This window comes from Oncorhynchus masou, chromosome 13 (genome assembly GCF_036934945.1).
Source record: "Oncorhynchus masou masou isolate Uvic2021 chromosome 13, UVic_Omas_1.1, whole genome shotgun sequence".
Taxonomy (NCBI): Eukaryota; Metazoa; Chordata; class Actinopteri; order Salmoniformes; family Salmonidae; genus Oncorhynchus; species Oncorhynchus masou.
The window spans coordinates 87,595,165-87,616,752 of record NC_088224.1 but is presented as its reverse complement, the minus strand read 5'-3'; the positions used below and the strand labels follow the sequence as shown (position 1 = coordinate 87,616,752).

At 40.3% G+C, this 21,588-nt stretch overlaps 1 protein-coding gene across 2 annotated transcripts in view; it reads right to left on the bottom strand.

The window, feature by feature from the left end:
- Positions 1-14,236: 14,236 nt before the first annotated feature.
- Positions 14,237-21,588, bottom strand: part of LOC135553174 (neuroserpin-like) — a 47,152-nt gene continuing 39,800 nt past the window's right edge. Inside the window, exons 4-9 of one of the 2 annotated variants that reach the window (XM_064985337.1) lie at positions 21,366-21,560; positions 20,754-20,958; positions 20,403-20,500; positions 17,105-17,191; positions 14,993-15,082; positions 14,237-14,877 (exon numbers count right to left, since the gene is read on the bottom strand). In XM_064985337.1, the coding sequence (XP_064841409.1) occupies positions 14,801-14,877; positions 14,993-15,082; positions 17,105-17,191; positions 20,403-20,500; positions 20,754-20,958; positions 21,366-21,560 (752 nt within the window). In that variant the 3' untranslated portion in view covers positions 14,237-14,800. Of the gene's footprint in view, positions 14,878-14,992; positions 15,083-15,106; positions 15,263-17,104; positions 17,192-20,402; positions 20,501-20,753; positions 20,959-21,365; positions 21,561-21,588 lie in introns of those variants that run through there. The other variant, XM_064985338.1, reaches the window with a different exon arrangement.

Below are 21,588 nucleotides of genomic sequence, written 5' to 3'. Positions count from 1 at the left end.
ATTAACAGACCTATACTAGTCCTGTATTAACAGACCTTTACTAGTCCTGTATTACTAGTCCTGTATTAACAGACCTTTACTAGTCCTGTATTAACAGACCTTTACTAGTCCTGTATTACTAGTCCTGTATTAACAGACCTTTACTAGTCCTGTATTAACCAACCTTTACTAGTCCTGTATTAACAGACCTTTACTAGTCCTGTATTAACAGACCTTTACTAGTCCTGTATTAACATACCTTTACTAGTCCTGTATTAACAGGCCTTTACTAGTCCTGTATTAACAGGCCTTTACTAGTCCTGTATTAACATATCTTTACTAGTACTGTATTACTAGTCCTGTATTAACAGACCTTTACTAGTCCTGTATTACTAGTCCTGTATTAACATACCTTTACTAGTCCTGTATTAACAGGCCTTTACTTGTCCTGTATTAACAGACCTTTACTAGTCCTGTATTAACAGACCTTTACTAGTCCTGTATTAACAGACCTTTACTAGTCCTGTATTAACAGACCTTTACTAGTCCTGTATTACTAGTCCTGTATTAACAGGCCTTTACTAGTCCTGTATTAACAGGCCTTTACTAGTCCTGTATTAACAGACCTTTACTAGTCCTGTATTGACAGGCCTTTACTAGTCCTGTATTAGCAGACCTTTACTAGTCCTGTATTAACAGACCTTTACTAGTCCTGTATTAACAGACCTTTACTAGTCCTGTATTAACAGACCTTTATTAGTCCTGTATTAACAGACCTTTACTAGTCCTGTATTAACAGACCTTTACTAGTCCTGTATTAACAGACCTTTACTAGTCCTGTATTAACATACCTTTACTAGTCCTGTATTAACATACCTTTACTAGTCCTGTATTAACAGACCTATACTAGTCCTGTATTAACAGACCTTTACTAGTCCTGTATTACTAGTCCTGTATTAACAGACCTTTGCTAGTTCTGTATTACTAGTCCTGTATTAACAGACCTTTACTAGTCCTGTATTAACAGACCTTTACTAGTCCTGTATTAACATACCTTTACTAGTCCTGTATTAGCAGACCTTTACTAGTCCTGTATTAACAGACCTTTACTAGTCCTGTATTAACAGACCTTTACTAGTCCTGTATTAACATACCTTTACTAGTCTTGTATTAACAGGCCTTTACTAGTCCTGTATTAACAGACCTTTACTAGTCCTGTATTAACAGACCTTTACTAGTCCTGTATTAACAGACCTTTACTAGTCCTGTATTGACAGGCCTTTACTAGTCCTGTATTAACAGACCTTTACTAGTCCTGTATTAACAGACCTTTACTAGTCCTGTATTAACAGGCCTTTACTAGTCCTGTATTAACATACCTTTACTAGTCCTGTATTAACAGGCCTTTACTAGTCCTGTATTAACATACCTTTACTAGTCCTGTATTAACAGGCCTTTACTAGTCCTGTATTAACAGACCTTTACTCGTCCTGTATTAACAGACCTTTACTAGTCCTGTATTACTAGTCCTGTATTACTAGTCCTGTATTAACAGGCCTTTACTAGTCCTGTATTAACAGACCTTTACTAGTCCTGTATTAACAGACCTTTAGTAGTCCTGTATTAACAGACCTTTACTAGTCCTGTATTAACAGGCCTTTACTAGTCCTGTATTAACATATCTTTACTAGTACTGTATTACTAGTCCTGTATTAACAGACCTTTGCTAGTCCTGTATTACTAGTCCTGTATTAACAGACCTTTACTAGTCCTGTATTAACAGACCTTTACTAGTCCTGTATTAACAGGCCTTTACTAGTCCTGTATTAACAGACCTTTACTAGTCCTGTATTAACAGACCTTAACTAGTCCTGTATTAACAGACCTTTATGAGTCCTGTATTAACAGGCCTTTACTAGTCCTGTATTAACAGGCCTTTACTAGTCCTGTATTAACAGGCCTTTACTAGTCCTGTATTAACAGACCTTTACTAGTCCTGTATTAACAGACAATTACTAGTCCTGTATTAACATACCTTTACTAGTCCTGTATTACTAGTCCTGTATTAACAGACCTTTACTAGTCCTGTATTAACAGACCTTTACTAGTCCTGTATTAACAGACCTTAACTAGTCCTGTATTAACAGACCTTTATGAGTCCTGTATTAACAGACCTTTACTAGTCCTGTATTAACAGACATTTACTAGTCCTGTATTAACATACCTTTACTAGTCCTGTATTAACAAACCTTTACTAGTCCTGTATTAACAGACCTTTACTAGTCCTGTATTAACATATCTTTACTAGTACTGTATTACTAGTCCTGTATTAACAGACCTTTACTAGTCCTGTATTACTTGTCCTGTATTAACAGACCTTTACTAGTCCTGTATTAACAGACCTTTACTAGTCCTGTATTAACATACCTTTACTAGTCCTGTATTAACATACCTTTACTAGTCCTGTATTAACAGACCTTTACTAGTCCTGTATTAACAGACCTTTACTAGTCCTGTATTAACATATCTTTACTAGTACTGTATTACTAGTCCTGTATTAACAGACCTTTACTAGTCCTGTATTACTAGTCCTGTATTAACAGACCTTTACTAGTCCTGTATTAGCAGACCTTTACTAGTCCTGTATTAACATACCTTTACTAGTCCTGTATTAACATACCTTTACTAGTCCTGTATTAACAGACCTTTACTAGTCCTGTATTAACATACCTTTACTAGTCCTGTATTACTAGTCCTGTATTAACAGACCTTTACTAGTCCTGTATTACTAGTCCTGTATTAACATATCTTTACTAGTCCTGTATTAACAGACCTTTACTAGTCCTGTATTAACAGACCTTTACTAGTCCTGTATTAACATACCTTTACTAGTCCTGTATTAACAGACCTTTACTAGTCCTGTATTACTAGTCCTGTATTAACAGACCTTTACTAGTCCTGTATTAACAGACCTTTACTAGTCCTGTATTAACAGACCTTTACTAGTCCTGTATTAACAGACCTTTACTAGTCCTGTATTAACAGACCTTTATTAGTCCTGTATTAACAGACCTTTACTAGTCCTGTATTAACAGACCTTTACTAGTCCTGTATTAACAGACCTTTACTAGTCCTGTATTAACAGACCTTTACTAGTCCTGTATTAACATACCTTTACTAGTCCTGTATTAACATACCTTTACTAGTCCTGTATTAACAGACCTATACTAGTCCTGTATTAACAGACCTTTACTAGTCCTGTATTACTAGTCCTGTATTAACAGACCTTTGCTAGTTCTGTATTACTAGTCCTGTATTAACAGACCTTTACTAGTCCTGTATTAACAGACCTTTACTAGTCCTGTATTAACATACCTTTACTAGTCCTGTATTAGCAGACCTTTACTAGTCCTGTATTAACAGACCTTTACTAGTCCTGTATTAACAGACCTTTACTAGTCCTGTATTAACATACCTTTATGTAGTCTTGTATTAACAGGCCTTTACTAGTCCTGTATTAACAGACCTTTACTAGTCCTGTATTAACAGACCTTTACTAGTCCTGTATTAACAGACCTTTACTAGTCCTGTATTGACAGGCCTTTACTAGTCCTGTATTAACAGACCTTTACTAGTCCTGTATTAACAGACCTTTACTAGTCCTGTATTAACAGGCCTTTACTAGTCCTGTATTAACATACCTTTACTAGTCCTGTATTAACAGGCCTTTACTAGTCCTGTATTAACAGACCTTTACTCGTCCTGTATTAACAGACCTTTACTAGTCCTGTATTACTAGTCCTGTATTACTAGTCCTGTATTAACAGGCCTTTACTAGTCCTGTATTAACAGACCTTTACTAGTCCTGTATTAACAGACCTTTAGTAGTCCTGTATTAACAGACCTTTACTAGACCTGTATTAACAGACCTTTACTAGTCCTGTATTAACAGGCCTTTACTAGTCCTGTATTAACATATCTTTACTAGTACTGTATTACTAGTCCTGTATTAACAGACCTTTGCTAGTCCTGTATTACTAGTCCTGTATTAACAGACCTTTACTAGTCCTGTATTAACAGACCTTTACTAGTCCTGTATTAACAGGCCTTTACTAGTCCTGTATTAACAGACCTTTACTAGTCCTGTATTAACAGACCTTAACTAGTCCTGTATTAACAGACCTTTATGAGTCCTGTATTAACAGGCCTTTACTAGTCCTGTATTAACAGGCCTTTACTAGTCCTGTATTAACAGGCCTTTACTAGTCCTGTATTAACAGACCTTTACTAGTCCTGTATTAACAGACAATTACTAGTCCTGTATTAACATACCTTTACTAGTCCTGTATTACTAGTCCTGTATTAACAGACCTTTACTAGTCCTGTATTAACAGACCTTTACTAGTCCTGTATTAACAGACCTTTACTAGTCCTGTATTAACAGACCTTAACTAGTCCTGTATTAACAGACCTTTATGAGTCCTGTATTAACAGACCTTTACTAGTCCTGTATTAACAGACATTTACTAGTCCTGTATTAACATACCTTTACTAGTCCTGTATTAACAAACCTTTACTAGTCCTGTATTAACAGACCTTTACTAGTCCTGTATTAACATATCTTTACTAGTACTGTATTACTAGTCCTGTATTAACAGACCTTTACTAGTCCTGTATTACTTGTCCTGTATTAACAGACCTTTACTAGTCCTGTATTAACAGACCTTTACTAGTCCTGTATTAACAGACCTTTACTAGTCCTGTATTAACATACCTTTACTAGTCCTGTATTAACAGACCTTTACTAGTCCTGTATTAACAGACCTTTACTAGTCCTGTATTAACATATCTTTACTAGTACTGTATTACTAGTCCTGTATTAACAGACCTTTACTAGTCCTGTATTACTAGTCCTGTATTAACAGACCTTTACTAGTCCTGTATTAGCAGACCTTTACTAGTCCTGTATTAACATACCTTTACTAGTCCTGTATTAACATACCTTTACTAGTCCTGTATTAACAGACCTTTACTAGTCCTGTATTAACATACCTTTACTAGTCCTGTATTACTAGTCCTGTATTAACAGACCTTTACTAGTCCTGTATTACTAGTCCTGTATTAACATATCTTTACTAGTCCTGTATTAACAGACCTTTACTAGTCCTGTATTAACAGACCTTTACTAGTCCTGTATTAACATACCTTTACTAGTCCTGTATTAACAGACCTTTACTAGTCCTGTATTACTAGTCCTGTATTAACAGACCTTTACTAGTCCTGTATTAACAGACCTTTACTAGTCCTGTATTAACAGACCTTTACTAGTCCTGTATTAACAGACCTTTACTAGTCCTGTATTAACAGACCTTTATTAGTCCTGTATTAACAGACCTTTACTAGTCCTGTATTAACAGACCTTTACTAGTCCTGTATTAACATACCTTTACTAGTCCTGTATTAACATACCTTTACTAGTCCTGTATTAACAGACCTATACTAGTCCTGTATTAACAGACCTTTACTAGTCCTGTATTACTAGTCCTGTATTAACAGACCTTTACTAGTCCTGTATTAACAGACCTTTGCTAGTCCTGTATTACTAGTCCTGTATTAACAGACCTTTACTAGTCCTGTATTAACAGACCTTTACTAGTCCTGTATTAGCAGACCTTTACTAGTCCTGTATTAACAGACCTTTACTAGTCCTGTATTAACAGACATTTACTAGTCCTGTATTAACATACCTTTACTAGTCCTGTATTAACAAACCTTTACTAGTCCTGTATTAACAGACCTTTACTAGTCCTGTATTAACAGGCCTTTACTAGTCCTGTATTAACAGACCTTTACTAGTCCTGTATTAACAGACCTTTACTAGTCCTGTATTAACAGACAATTACTAGTCCTGTATTAACATACCTTTACTAGTCCTGTATTACTAGTCCTGTATTAACAGACCTTTACTAGTCCTGTATTAACAGACCTTAACTAGTCCTGTATTAACAGACCTTTATGAGTCCTGTATTAACAGACCTTTACTAGTCCTGTATTAACAGACATTTACTAGTCCTGTATTAACATACCTTTACTAGTCCTGTATTAACAAACCTTTACTAGTCCTGTATTAACAGACCTTTACTAGTCCTGTATTAACATATCTTTACTAGTACTGTATTACTAGTCCTGTATTAACAGACCTTTACTAGTCCTGTATTACTTGTCCTGTATTAACAGACCTTTACTAGTCCTGTATTAACAGACCTTTACTAGTCCTGTATTAACAGACCTTTACTAGTCCTGTATTAACATACCTTTACTAGTCCTGTATTAACAGACCTTTACTAGTCCTGTATTAACAGACCTTTACTAGTCCTGTATTAACAGACATTTACTAGTCCTGTATTAACAGACCTTTACTAGTCCTGTATTAACATACCTTTACTAGTCCTGTACTAACAGACCTTTACTAGTCCTGTATTAACAGACCTTTACTAGTCCTGTATTAACATATCTTTACTAGTACTGTATTACTAGTCCTGTATTAACAGACCTTTACTAGTCCTGTATTACTAGTCTTGTATTAACAGACCTTTACTAGTCCTGTATTAACAGAACTTTACTAGTCCTGTTTTAACAGACCTTTACTAGTCCTGTATTAACAGACCTTTACTAGTCCTGTATTAGCAGACCTTTACTAGTCCTGTATTAACATACCTTTACTAGTCCTGTATTAACAGACCTTTACTAGTCCTGTATTAACATACCTTTACTACTCCTGTATTACTAGTCCTGTATTAACATACCTTTACTAGTCCTGTATTACTAGTCCTGTATTAACATATCTTTACTAGTCCTGTATTAACAGACCTTTACTAGTCCTGTATTAACAGACCTTTACTAGTCCTGTATTAACATACCTTTACTAGTCCTGTATTAACAGACCTTTACTAGTCCTGTATTACTAGTCCTGTATTAACAGACCTTTACTAGTCCTGTATTAACAGACCTTTACTAGTCCTGTATTAACAGACTTTTACTAGTCCTGTATTAACAGACCTTTACTAGTCCTGTATTAACAGACCTTTATTAGTCCTGTATTAACAGACCTTTACTAGTCCTGTATTAACAGACCTTTACTAGTCCTGTATTAACATACCTTTACTAGTCCTGTATTAACATACCTTTACTAGTCCTGTATTAACAGACCTATACTAGTCCTGTATTAACAGACCTTTACTAGTCCTGTATTACTAGTCCTGTATTAACAGACCTTTACTAGTCCTGTATTAACAGACCTTTGCTAGTCCTGTATTACTAGTCCTGTATTAACAGACCTTTACTAGTCCTGTATTAACAGACCTTTACTAGTCCTGTATTAGCAGACCTTTACTAGTCCTGTATTAACAGACCTTTACTAGTCCTGTATTAACAGACATTTACTAGTCCTGTATTAACATACCTTTACTAGTCCTGTATTAACAAACCTTTACTAGTCCTGTATTAACAGACCTTTACTAGTCCTGTATTAACATATCTTTACTAGTACTGTATTACTAGTCCTGTATTAACAGACCTTTACTAGTCCTGTATTACTAGTCCTGTATTAACAGACCTTTACTAGTCCTGTATTAACAGACCTTTACTAGTCCTGTATTAACAGACCTTTACTAGTCCTGTATTAACATACCTTTACTAGTCCTGTATTAACAGACCTTTACTAGTCCTGTATTAACAGACCTTTACTAGTCCTGTATTAACAGACATTTACTAGTCCTGTATTAACAGACCTTTACTAGTCCTGTATTAACATACCTTTACTAGTCCTGTATTAACAGACCTTTACTAGTCCTGTATTAACAGAACTTTACTAGTCCTGTATTAACAGACCTTTACTAGTCCTGTATTAACAGACCTTTACTAGTCCTGTATTAGCAGACCTTTACTAGTCCCGTATTAACATACCTTTACTAGTCCTGTATTACTAGTCCTGTATTAACAGACCTTTACTAGTCCTGTATTAACATACCTTTACTAGTCCTGCATTACTAGTCCTGTATTAACAGACCTTTACTAGTCCTGTATTACTAGTCCTGTATTAACATATCTTTACTAGTCCTGTATTAACAGACCTTTACTAGTCCTGTATTAACAGACCTTTACTAGTCCTGTATTAACATACCTTTACTAGTCCTGTATTAACAGACCTTTACTAGTCCTGTATTACTAGTCCTGTATTAACAGACCTTTACTAGTCCTGTATTAACAGACCTTTACTAGTCCTGTATTAACAGACCTTTACTAGTCCTGTATTAACAGACCTTTATTAGTCCTGTATTAACAGACCTTTACTAGTCCTGTATTAACAGACCTTTACTAGTCCTGTATTAACATACCTTTACTAGTCCTGTATTAACATACCTTTACTAGTCCTGTATTAACAGACCTATACTAGTCCTGTATTAACAGACCTTTACTAGTCCTGTATTACTAGTCCTGTATTAACAGACCTTTACTAGTCCTGTATTAACAGACCTTTGCTAGTCCTGTATTACTAGTCCTGTATTAACAGACCTTTACTAGTCCTGTATTAACAGACCTTTACTAGTCCTGTATTAACATACCTTTACTAGTCCTGTATTAGCAGACCTTTACTAGTCCTGTATTAACAGACCTTTTCTAGTCCTGTATTAACATACCTTTACTAGTCCTGTATTAACAGACCTTTACTAGTCCTGTATTAACAGGCCTTTACTAGTCCTGTATTAACAGGCCTTTACTAGTCCTGTATTAACAGACCTTTACTAGTCCTGTATTGACATGCCTTTACTAGTCCTGTATTAACAGACCTTTACTAGTCCTGTATTAACAGACCTTTATTAGTCCTGTATTAACATACCTTTACTAGTCCTGTATTAACAGACCTTTACTAGTCCTGTATTAACAGACCTTTACTAGTCCTGTATTAACAGACCTTTACTAGTCCTGTAGTAACATACCTTTACTAGTCCTGTATTAACCTAATTGTCCCTAGAATTTCTAAGCAAACAGCTGGAGGCAGGGCTTTCTCCTATAGAGCTCCATTTTTATGGAACGGTCTGCCTACCCATGTCAGAGACGCAAACTCGGTCTCAACCTTTAAGTCTTTACTGAAGACTCATCTCTTCAGTGGGTCATATGATTGAGTGTAGTCTGGCCCAGGAGTGGGAAGGTGAACGGAAAGGCTCTGGAGCAACGAACCACCCTTGCTGTCTCTGCCTGGCCGGTTCCCCTCTTTCCACTGGGATTCTCTGCCTCTAACCCTATTACAGGGGCTGAGTCACTGGCTTGCTGGGGCTCTCTCATGCCGTCCCTGGAGGGGGTGCGTCACCTGAGTGGGTTGATTCACTGATGTGGTCATCCTGTCTGGGTTGGCGCCCCCCCCCTTGGGTTGTGCCGTGGCGGAGATCTTTGCGGGCTATACTCAGCTTTGTCTCAGGATGGTAAGTTGGTGGTTGAAGATATCCCTCCAGTGGTGTGGGGGCTGTGCTTTGGCAAAGTGGGTGGGGTTATATCCTTCCTGTTTGGCCCTGTCCGGGGGTGTCCTCGGGTGGGGCCACAGTGTCTCCTGACCCCTCCTGTCTCAGCCTCCAGTATTTATGCTGCAGTAGTTTATGTGTCGGGGGGCTGGGGTCAGTTTGTTATATCTGGAGTACTTCTCCTGTCCAATTCGGTGTCCTGTGTGAATCTAAGTGTGCGTTCTCTAATTCTCTCCTTCTCTCTCTCGGAGGACCTGAGCCCTAGGACCATGCCCCAGGACTACCTGACATGATGACTCCTTGCTGTCCCCAGTCCACCTGGCCGTGCTGCTGCTCCAGTTTCAACTGACCTGAGCCCTAGGACCATGCCCCAGGACTACTTGACATGATGACTTCTTGCTGTCCCCAGTCCACCTGGCCGTGCTGCTGCTCCAGTTTCAACTGTTCTGCCTTATTATTATTCGACCATGCTGGTCATTTATGAACATTTGAACATCTTGGCCATGTTCTGTTATAATCTCTACCCGGCACAGCCAGAAGAGGACTGGCCACCCCACATAGCCTGGTTCCTCTCTAGGTTTCTTCCTAGGTTTTGGCTTTTCTAGGGAGTTTTTCCTAGCCACCGTGCTTCTACACCTGCATTGCTTGCTGTTTGGGGTTTTAGGCTGGGTTTCTGTACAGCACTTTGAGATATCAGCTGATGTACGAAGGGCTATATAAATAAATTTGATTTGATTTGATTTAACAGGCCTTTACTAGTACTGTATTAACAGACCTTTACTAGTCCTGTATTAACAGACCTTTACTAGTCCTGTATTAACAGACCTTTACTAGTGCTGTATTACTGGACCTTTACTAGTCCTGTATTACTAGTCCTGTATTAACAGACCTTTACTAGTCCTGTATTAACAGACCTTTACTAGTCCTGTATTAACAGACCTTTACTAGTCCTGTATTACTAGTCCTGTATTAACAGACCTTTACTAGTGTTGTATTACTGGACCTTTACTAGTCCTGTATTACTAGTCCTGTATTAACATACCTTTACTAGTCCTGTATTAACAGGCCTTTATTAGTCCTGTATTAACAGGCCTTTACTAGTCCTGTATTAACATACCTTTACAAGTCCTGTATTAACATACCTTTACTAGTCCTGTATTAACAGGCCTTTACTAGTCCTGTATTAACAGGCTTTTACTAGTCCTGTATTAACAGACTTTTACTAGTCCTGTATTAACAGACCTTTACTAGTCCTGTATTAACAGACCTTTACTAGTCCTGTATTAACAGACCTTTACTAGTCCTGTATTAACAGGCTTTTACTAGTCCTGTATTAACAGGCTTTTACTAGTCCTGTATTAACAGACTTTTACTAGTCCTGTATTAACAGACCTTTACTAGTCATGTATTAACAGACCTTTACTAGTGCTGTATTACTGGACCTTTACTAGTCCTGTATTACTAGTCCTGTATTAACAGACCTTTACAAGTCCTGTATTAACATACCTTTACTAGTCCTGTATTAACAGGCCTTTACTAGTCCTGTATTAACAGGCTTTTACTAGTCCTGTATTAACAGACTTTTACTAGTCCTGTATTAACAGACCTTTACTAGTCCTGTATTAACAGACCTTTACTAGTCCTGTATTAACAGGCTTTTACTAGTCCTGTATTAACAGACTTTTACTAGTCCTGTATTAACAGACCTTTACTAGTCATGTATTAACAGACCTTTACTAGTCCTGTATTAACAGACCTTTACTAGTGCTGTATTACTGGACCTTTACTAGTCCTGTATTACTAGTCCTGTATTAACAGACCTTTACTAGTCCTGTATTAACATACCTTTACTAGTCCTGTATTACTAGTCCTGTATTAACCGGCCTTTACTAGTCCTGTATTAACAGACCTTTACTAGTCCTGTATTAACAGACCTTTACTAATCCTGTATTAGCAGACCTTTACTAGTCCTGTATTAACAGACCTTTACTAATCCTGTATTAACAGACCTTTACTAGTCCTGTATTAACAGACCTTTACTAATCCTGTATTAGCAGACCTTTACTAGTCCTGTATTTACAGACCTTTACTAATCCTGTATTAGCAGACTTTTACTAGTCCTGTATTAACAGGCCTTTACTAGTCCTGTATTAACCGACCTTTACTAGTCCTGTATTAGCAGACCTTTACTAGTCCTGTATTAACCGACCTTTACTAGTCCTGTATTACTAGTCCTGTATTAACAGACCTTTACTAGTCCTGTATTAGCAGACCTTTACTAGTCCTGTATTACTAGTCCTGTATTAACAGACCTTTACTAGTCCTGTATTACTTGTCCTGTATTACTAGTCCTGTATTAACAGACCTTTACTAGTCCTGTATTACTAGTCCTTTATTAACAGACCTTTACTAGTCCTGTATTACTAGTCCTGTATTAACAGACCTTTACTAGTCCTGTATTACTAGTCCTGTATTACTAGTCCTGTATTAACAGACCTTTACTAGTCCTGTATTACTAGTCCTGTATTAACAGACCTTTACTAGTGCTGTATTACTGGACCTTTACTAGTCCTGTATTACTAGTCCTGTATTAACAGACCTTTACTAGTCCTGTATTAACAGACCTTTACTAGTCCTGTATTACTAGTCCTGTATTAACAGACCTTTACTAGTGCTGTATTACTGGACCTTTACTAGTCCTGTATTACTAGTCCTGTATTAACATACCTTTACTAGTCCTGTATTAACAGGCCTTTACTAGTCCTGTATTAACAGGCCTTTACTAGTCCTGTATTAACATACCTTTACTAGTCCTGTATTAACAGGCTTTTACTAGTCCTGTATTAACAGACCTTTACTAGTCCTGTATTAACAGACTTTTACTAGTCCTGTATTAACAGACCTTTACTAGTCCTGTATTAACAGACCTTTACTAGTAATGTATTAACAGACCTTTACTAGTCCTGTATTAACAGACCTTTACTAGTGCTGTATTACTGGACCTTTACTAGTCCTGTATTACTAGTCCTGTATTAACAGACCTTTACTAGTCCTGTATTAACAGGCTTTTACTAGTCCTGTATTAACAGACCTTTACTAGTCCTGTATTAACAGACTTTTACTAGTCCTGTATTAACAGACCTTTACTAGTCCTGTATTAACAGACCTTTACTAGTCCTGTATTAACATACCTTTACTAATCCTGTATTAACAGACCTTTACTAATCTTGTATTAGCAGACCTTTACTAGTCCTGTATTTACAGACCTTTACTAGTCCTGTATTAACCGACCTTTACTAGTCCTGTATTAGCAGGCCTTTACTAGTCCTGTATTAACCGGCCTTTACTAGTCCTGTATTAACCGACCTTTACTAGTCCTGTATTACTTGTCCTGTATTACTAGTCCTGTATTAACAGACCTTTACTAGTCCTGTATTACTAGTCCTGTATTACTAGTCCTGTATTACTAGTCCTGTATTAACAGACCTTTACTAGTCCTGTATTACTAGTCCTGTATTACTAGTCCTGTATTACTAGTCCTGTATTAACAGACCTTTACTAGTCCTGTATTACTAGTCCTGTATTAACAGACCTTTACTAGTCCTGTATTACTAGTCCTGTATTACTAGTCCTGTATTAACAGACCTTTACTAGTCCTGTATTACTAGTCCTGTATTACTAGTCCTGTATTAACAGACCTTTACTAGTCCTGTATTACTAGTCCTGTATTAGCAGACCTTTTCTAGTCCTGTATTACTAGTCCTGTATTACTAGTCCTGTATTAACCGACCTTTACTAGTCCTGTATTACTAGTCCTGTATTAATAGACCTTTACTAGTCCTGTATTAACAGACCTTTACTAGTCCTGTATTACTAGTCCTGTATTACTAGTCCTGTATTACTAGTCCTGTATTACTAGTCCTGTATTAACAGACCTTTACTAGTCCTGTATTACTCGTCCTGTATTACTAGTCCTGTATTAGTTCTACATTGTTCTGTAATGATAAGGTTATTCTGCCTTCAGCTCCCTTCCCATCATCTGCAATGAGTGGGAGGAGACGAGTTCAGCCTCTGAGATGCAGCCTCATTCCCTCGTCTGTCCTCCAATGTGCCCTTGACTACTTCTGTGATCAGATCTCTCTCCCTCTCCATGCCAAATGATGGCCCTATCCTGGCCAAAAATATTATTGCTCAGATTTGGCCTCGGCCGACTCTGTTCTTGCTACTGTGGTATTTCAATGAGGTATAGTGATGTATCCAGAGGGCTTGTCAAGGTCACTTCCAGTCTTAACTTGACAATACTCTGTTATATGGCCATTTACCTCAGAAGATCATTAGAAATGATGTAATTACTATTACTAATACAGTTGTATGAACAGAGTTACTACACCGGTATAACAGGTACTTAATGTAACGTAGTTTTACCAAATACAATTCAATGCAATTATATACAAAAAGACATCAGACAATTGTAACTGGAACACGTTGATATTTATTTCAGTAAAAGAGTGAATATAGCTGGTCTCCAAATCCACCTGCACGCCTCTTCACAAGAGCAAACTATTTGTACACAAACTGTTCAACTGTCTTCAAAAGCCTGCAGTAAATCAACGACTCATAAGGCATGTTCGTTCATCAGTATTTTAGCCGGGTACCTCTAGCGTGGGGGGGGGGGGGACTAGCGTGGTGGGGGGGGGGGAGACTAGCGTGGGGACGACGACTTGCGCGGTGATGGGGGGGGGACTAAAATTGAATTACTAAGATTCTGTGTTTACATACGTATATATATATATATATGTATATATAATCTGCACACGTTTTTTTTGTTGCAATAAATATCTAGTCTTATATATAACACAGTAGTAAATGTACAGGAATATAATGGCGTTGATTTGGGAGACACCTGAAACGACAGAGCATGTGTGTGTGAGGCTAGTGAAATTAAAGGGGCAGTGCACAGATGTCTCATGGCTGTCTACTGATCCAATAGACCATAGAAACCATTTAACTTTTCTTTATATATATTTACATCTCTCTCTCTCCCTCTCTCTTACCAAGTGGTTAAAGCTTACAGTATCAAAACACAGTCACATTATTTGTATATATCAATATATATCAAATAGAATATAGAATATAGAATAGGAATCATGTATATTCTCGATAAGAGTATAAAAACACAGCCGACGATGGGGAGAGGAAAGGTTGCGTTTATGGCGTCGTTTTGCCTGGATCTGATTGGCTTTGAGCATATGACCTCATAGCAGGATAGCAGCACACTGGAATCCCATTGGTCGTCGTCATAGTTACATGGAGTCATTGTCGAAGTCGGTAGGCTCAATGACCTCTGGCGTCATAACCCTGCCCATGAACAGGATAGAACCTGGAGGGGAGGAGAGAAAGAAACTGTCAGAGGTGTCACTAGGGGCAGGCACATACGTTATATAATCAGACAGAGACAAACAGAGGGACGGACAGACGGACAGTGTAACACACACCTGTCCTGCGGTTTCTGATGATGAAGAAGAAGGGATGATCCGCCATGACCTGAGGGTACAGAACCAGAGTCCTGGTGAGGGCTATCATTCCTACAGGACACAGAGAGGGAGAGAGAGAGAGAGAGAGAGAAAACATTCATGACCTGAGGGTACAGAACCAGAGTCCTGGTGAGGGCTATCATTCCTACAGGACACAGAGAGGGAGAGAGAGAGAGAAAACATTCATGACCTGAGGGTACAGAACCAGAGTCCTGGTGAGGGCTATCATTCCTACAGGACACAGAGAGAGAGAGGGAGAGAACATTCTACACACTGGAAGAATCTCAGTTGCATCCTCATCTCTCCTCGCCTCCTTCTCAAAACCCATTAGATGAGAAAGCCAGAGGTCCCACCCCTCTGACCTTCTCCTCCAATGGGTTTTGAGAAGAAGGAGAGGATGCGAGGAGTATGCAACTGAGATTCTCCCAGTGACATTTAAATCTACTGACACCGAACAGTCAGCAGGAGGGGGCACTGTTTGCATACCATCCATATGGAACGCAACACAGTACTGCATTGGGAAGACAACACATTACTGCATTGGGAAGACAACACATTACTGCATTGGGAAGACAACACAGTACTGCATTGGGAAGACAACACAGTACTGCATTGGGAAGACAACACAGTACTGCATTGGGAAGACAACACAGTACTGCATTGGGAAGACAACACAGTACTGCATTGGGAAGACAACACAGTACTGCATTGGGAAGACGACACAGTACTGCATTGGGAAGACGACACATTACTGCATTGGGAAGATGACACAGTACTGCAGTGGGAAGATGACACAGTACTGCATTGGGAAGACGACACAGTACTGCAGTGGGAAGACGACACATTACTGCATTGGGAAGACGACACATTACTGCATTGGGAAGACGACACATTACTGCATTGGGAAGACGACACATTACTGCATTGGGAAGATGACACAGTACTGCATTGGGAAGATGACACAGTACTGCATTGGGAAGACGACACAGTACTGCATTGGGAAGACGACACAGTACTGCATAAGGGAAGACGACACAGTGCTGCATTAGGAAGACAACACATTACTGCATTGGGAAGACGACACAGTACTGCATAAGGGAAGACGACACAGTACTGCAGTGGGAAGACGACACAGTACTGCAGTGGGAAGATGACACAGTACTGCAGTGGGAAGACAACACAGGAGATTGACAAGAACAATAGAAAAGAGACTGGGATAGAGAGAGAGATAGAGGGTTAGAGAGAGGGATAGAGAGAGGGATAGAGAGAGAGATAAAGACTGGGGACTAATAGGTAGAGAGAGGGATAAAGAAAGAGAGAAAGAGATTGATAGAGAGATAAAGAGAGAGAGATAGAGGGTTAGAGAGAGAAATAGAGACTGGGGACTAATAGGTAGAGAGAGGGATAAAGAAAGAGAGAGAGAAAGAGATTGATAGAGAGAAAGAGAGAGAGAGAGGGATAGAGAGAGGGTTAGAGAGAGAAATATAGAGAAGGATAGAGACGGAACTAATGGGTGGAGAGAGGGATAGAGAGAGAGAGAGAGAGGGTTAGAGAGAGAAATAGAGAGAAGGATAGAGACGGGACTAATGGGTGGAGAGAGGGAGGAATAGAGAGAGAGAGATATAAAGAAAGAGAGAGAGAGAAATAGAGAGAATTATAGAGACGGGACTAATGGGTGGAGAGAAAGATAGAAAGAGGGACGAATAGAGAGAGAGAGGGATAAAGAAAGAGAGAGAGAAATAGAGAGAAGGATAGAGACGGGACTAATGGGTGGAGAGAGGGATAGAGAGAGAGAGGAATAGAGAGAGGGTTAGAGAGAGAAATAGAGAGAAGGATAGAGACAGGACTAATGGGTGGAGAGAAAGAGAGAGAGAGAGTGGATACAGAGAAGAAAACATTTAACAGCAAAAGAGAGAGAGAGAGATGCAGAGAATTAAATAATACTGTCAAAGCGAAGGTCAAACAGAAGAAAAAGAGAGACGAAGAGAGAGCAGAAAGACGGTAGATAGTAAGGGTCGACCCTGCAAACAGAATGTCATTTCAGGAATGATGATGATGCAACTATAAGGTCACCTGATCCTGCAGCTCCCTCCGCCCCCTCCTCGGTCACCTCCAGGTAGGCTTTCTGCACCGCCTTCCCAATGAACAGGTCCTTACCGTCTGGACCACACACACACACACACACACACACACACACACACACACACACACACACAACACACACACACACACACACACACCCACACACCCATACACACACACACACCCACACACCCACACACACACACACACACACACACACATACACACACACACACAGTAAAGTAGAAACACAAAGAGGAGACTCATTTCACACTCTGACATGTGAAGTGTTTCTACCACTCTGACGGAGACGGTTAAAGATCTCTCCCTGTCTATTTTTACCCTCTGATGCTCGATGCTGTTCTGTCAGTCTGACGGACCCACTCAGATCCCAGTACTTTGGTAGAGATATTCAGACCGACCCACTCAGATCCCAGTACTTTGGTAGAGATATTCAGACCGACCCACTCAGATCCCAGTACTTTGGTAGAGATATTCAGACCGACCCACTCAGATCCCAGTACTTTGGTAGAGATATTCAGACCGACCCACTCAGATCCCAGTACTTTGGTAGAGATATTCAGACCGACCCACTCAGATCCCAGTACTTTGGTAGAGATATTCAGACCGACCCACTCAGATCCCAGTACTTTGGTAGAGATATTCAGACCGACCCACTCAGATCCCGGTACTTTGGTAGAGATATTCAGAGAGACCCACTCAGATCCCAGTACTTTGGTAGAGATATTCAGAGTTGACCCACTCAGATCCCAGTACTTTGGTAGAGATATTCAGACCGACCCACTCAGATCCCAGTACTTTGGTAGAGATATTCAGACCGACCCACTCAGATCCCGGTACTTTGGTAGAGATATTCAGGGTAGCTCTTTCTGTCTGATCAGAGTGATCTATAGAGAGTTGGGCCAATGGGGTTACTGTCTGATCAGAGTGATCTATGGGGAGTTGGGCCAATGAGGTTTCTGTCTGATCAGAGTGATGTATAGAGAGTTGGGCCAATGGGGTTTCTATCTGATCAGAGTGATGTATAGAGAGTTGGGCCAATGGGGTTACTGTCTGATCAGAGTGATGTATAGAGAGTTGGGCCAATGGGGTTACTGTCTGATCAGAGTGATGTATAGAGAGTTGGGCCAATGGGGTTACTGTCTGATCAGAGTGATCTATGGGGAGTTGGGCCAATGGGGTTTCTGTCTGATCAGAGTGATGTATAGAGAGTTGGGCCAATGGGGTTACTGTCTGATCAGAGTGATGAATAGAGAGTTGGGCCAATGGGGTTACTGTCTGATCAGAGTGATCTATGGGGAGTTGGGCCAATGGGGTTTCTGTCTGATCAGAGTGATGTATAGAGAGTTGGGCCAATGGGGTTACTGTCTGATCAGAGTGATGAATAGAGAGTTGGGCCAATGGGGTTTCTGTCTGATCAGAGTGATCTATAGAGAGTTGGGCCAATGGGGTTACTGTCTGATCAGAGTGATGTATAGAGAGTTGGGCCAATGGGGTTTCTGTCTGATCAGAGTGATCTATGGGGAGTTGGGCCAATGGGGTTTCTGTCTGATCAGAGTGATCTATGGGGAGTTGGGCCAATGAGGTTTTTGTCTGATCAGAGTGATGTATAGAGAGTTGGGCCAATGGGGTTACTGTCTGATCAGAGTGATGTATAGAGAGTTGGGCCAATGGGGTTTCTGTCTGAACATTCCTGAGAGCACCACTTTCTCCTCCATGGTCGTTGCTAAGTGATAGTGTACTTTCTCCTCCATGGTCGTTGCTAAGTGATAGTGTACTTTCTCCACCATAGTCATGGCTAAGTGATAGTGTACTTTCTCCTCCATGGTCGTTGCTAAGTGATAGTGTATTTTCTCCTCCATGGTCGTTGCTAAGTGATAGTGTACTTTCTCCTCCATGGTCGTTGCTAAGTGATAGTGTACTTTCTCCTCCATGGTCGTTGCTAAGTGATAGTGTCGGCTTCGGTGTTGTGCTGTTGATTTCTGATAGTTTTTTAAACCTATGAAGATGTCCAGTGAAAGCACATATATGTTGACGTCACAACACAGTACAGGCTTGGATACACATTATCCCCAATGCTAATCGATAAAAAAGGTCTGCTAAATCGGCGGCTCTGTTTGCAGCTGGTCCTGTCACAGGGAACTCTCCCGTTTTGTTGCATCAGCATAAAACCTGAAGGCTTTTAATATATGTCTCTGTGTCAGAGGGATGTCTGATATTCTCCCTGGTTATAACTGGTTAGCTCTCTGTTGATAGGAAGTGATGTCAGAGCTATCTGTTGGTTTGGAATAGTTTGTACTGGTTCTCTGTTGATAGGAAGTGATGTCAGAGCTATCTGTTGGTTTGGAATAGTTTGTACTGGTTCTCTGTTGATAGGAAGTGATGTCAGAGCTATCTGTTGGATTGGAATTGTTTGTACTGGTTCTCTGTTGATAGGAAGTGATGTCAGAGCGCATCCCTGAAAGTACAGGGTCCAAGGTCACAAGGATGACACATGGATCATTCACACGGACATGTATTATGCCTGGAATCTTTCTCCAGGAAGTTGGTCAGTTTCTCTGATGCTGTTTGATGTTACATCATGTTGTATAATTACATTAGAATTATTCAACCTACCGCTGCTTGTTCCTCAGACCTCACTTTTCCCCACAACCACTTCAATTAAATACCAATAATAACATCTCATCTGTCATGGGAGAGGTGTGTTTGTTTGTATGTGTGTCTGTCTGTGTGTGTGCGTGTCTGTCAGTGTGTGTGTGTCTGTCAGTGTGTGTGTGTCTGTCAGTGTGTGTGTGTGTCTGTATGTGTGTGTCTGTATGTGTGTGTGTGTGTCTGTCAGTGTGTGTGTGTGTCTGTCAGTGTGTGTGTGTGTGTCTGTCAGTGTGTGTGTGTGCGTGTCTGTCAGTGTGTGTGTCTGTCAGTGTGTGTGTGTCTGTCAGTGTGTGTGTGTCTGTCAGTGTGTGTGTCTGTCAGTGTGTGTGTGTGTCTGTATGTGTGTGTCTGTTAGTGTGTGTGTGTGTCTGTCAGTGTGTGTGTGTGTGTGTGTCTGTCAGTGTGTGTGTGTGTGTCTGTCAGTGTGTGTGTGTGCGTGTCTGTCAGTGTGTGTGTGTGCGTGTCTGTCAGTGTGTGTGTGTCTGTCAGTGTGTGTGTGTGTGTGTGTCTGTCAGTGTGTGTGTGTCTGTCAGTGTGTGTCTGTCAGTGTGTGTGTGTGTGTGTCTGTCTGTCAGTGTGTGTCTGTCATGGGCAAGGCTTTTACTCGCCATCTCACCTGTCATGGCAGAGAGGTCAGCATCTTTACTGAAGATGTTCTTGATGCCCAGATCCTGCAGAGCCTCCTTCAGGTCTACCTTCTGCTCAACCTTAAACCTGACAACACACACGCACACGCACACAGACACAGACACAGACACACACACACACACACACACACACACACACACACACACACACACACACACACACACACACCTCATTAGGTAGGCAAGTGTTGTATCCCCTGTGATCCAGTTAATTACCCAATAGGTAATAACGGAACAAGTGTGTGTGAGCCAGTGTGTGTCTCACATCCAACCTGACAACAGATAAACAGAGATGTGCGTGTGTGTGTTTTGTCCTCTACCTGGGTAGGTAGACCTCCACCTTCTGCCTCTTGACGTTGTTGGCCCACTCCTCCAAGAGAGGGGCTCTGATGATTGGCTCCAGGACTGCCAGGGGGACTTCCTGTCTGGGTAACACCACCAGCATGCTCATGTCCTCTCCTTCATAGGGCATCTCCAACACCTGGTACACACCACCTGCCTCGGATGAACCATCACTGAACTCACCTGACACACACACACACACACACACACACACACACACACACACACACACACACACACACACACACACACACACACACACACACACACACAGACACAGACAGATACACAGACAGACACACACAGACAGATACACACAAACACGCACACATGTAGTTAATTTCAGAGACATATTTCTTTTCTGTTTAAATTAAGGACAATATCAGAGGTTGTGGTTGTGGTTGTGATAAAGAGAAGAGAGACTAGATAAGAATAGCACATTTAATTTTTTGTGCAAAAGGGTTTGAATGTGTGTGTGTTTGTGAGAGTGTGAGAGTGTGTGTGTTTTTTTGTGTGATAGATTTATATACAGGTGTCTTCTGGCAGACCTGTTTCTATTCCTACTGGTACATGAGAGTTCACACACACACCATAGTAGAAGTCTCCCTGCTGGTACATCATGTGTGTCTGGGCCTCGCTCCCGTCGTCTTTGCTGAAAGAGAAGGTTCTGGTGTTTTCCGGTCTGAACTGGTTCTTCCAGCTTCCCCGGAAGTACACAGCGTTGACCAGGGTCAGCTGGGTCACACTGCTGAAGTCATCTGCTGACAACAGGTCACGGATCTTACCTGGACACACACACACACACACGCACAC